The sequence below is a fragment of the Triticum dicoccoides genome, chromosome 5B (genome assembly GCF_002162155.2).
Source record: "Triticum dicoccoides isolate Atlit2015 ecotype Zavitan chromosome 5B, WEW_v2.0, whole genome shotgun sequence".
In the NCBI taxonomy this organism is placed as follows: Eukaryota; Viridiplantae; Streptophyta; class Magnoliopsida; order Poales; family Poaceae; genus Triticum; species Triticum dicoccoides.
Genome location: NC_041389.1, coordinates 458,394,562 through 458,395,436, shown reverse-complemented (window position 1 = coordinate 458,395,436; position 875 = coordinate 458,394,562). Strand labels below are relative to the sequence as shown.

The 875-nt window shown below is 56.9% G+C and overlaps 1 protein-coding gene across 1 annotated transcript in view; it reads right to left on the bottom strand.

The window, feature by feature from the left end:
* Positions 1 to 652, bottom strand: part of LOC119306884 — a 4,129-nt gene extending 3,477 nt beyond the window's left edge. The window contains exon 1 of the mRNA XM_037582990.1: positions 451 to 652. Coding sequence (XP_037438887.1) covers positions 451 to 652 — 202 coding nt within the window. The remainder of the gene's footprint in view (positions 1 to 450) is intronic.
* Positions 653 to 875: the final 223 nt, after the last annotated feature.

Genomic DNA, 875 nt, shown 5'->3' with positions numbered 1-875 from the left:
CGGGGTCAGGGGAGACGGCGGCGAGGCGGGGTCGGGGGAGACGGCAGCGAGGCGGGGTCGGGGGAGACGGCGGCAAGACGGCGGCGAGGCGGAGGCGATGAGGGGGAGAAGAGAGAGTGGGTAATTGGGGGAGGAAGCAGAGGAAAGGGAATCAGGCCGCGCGGGGGGCTAGGTGAAAATAGATTTAACAGTAGCGTGGTGAGGCAAAACGTGCTGCTGCTAAAATCTGTAGTAGTAGCGCTGTTTCTAGAAGGGCGCTACTACTATACCTAGCACGTCGAGAACGGTGTGGCAATTATAGTAGTAGCGCGTTCTGTTCCTGCCGCACTACTACTAAGCGGGTAACAGTAGCGCCGTTTTAGCCGACGCGCTACTGCTAAGTAGCAGGAGCGCCTCATTTTAACAAGCGCTACTGGTTAGATTATGTGTATAAGGTTTTCCCTAGTAGTGCCATGGCGCCGGCCTCGTCAACGCCGAAGTGCTTCTCTAGGACCCGGAGGCTCATGAGCTCCCCGGCCATCTCGGGGTACGAGAGGACGCCGTCATGGTTGCCGTCGAGCGCCGCAAAGCGGCCGTCGACGGAGGCGTTGAAGGCGCCCTCGTCCTCCACGAAGCTCTGCATCGTTTTCCCGTCCAGAATCTCCACGCTCATCTTGAAAAGAAATCTCTCTGCTGCAGCTGACCCTAGTTTCACGAGTTGTATGTTGCGATCTCGGCCGGTTTGTGGACGTGGGGAAGAGGTGTTGGCCGGTATTTATAGCTGGCGCTGCTTCATTTGGTTACGGTGGTCGGCAATATCGCTGTGGGATGCGCCGAGGTTGACGAGACTCGCTTCAGATGTAAGCAAAGTAGTACTAGTAGTATAGTATTTTGTC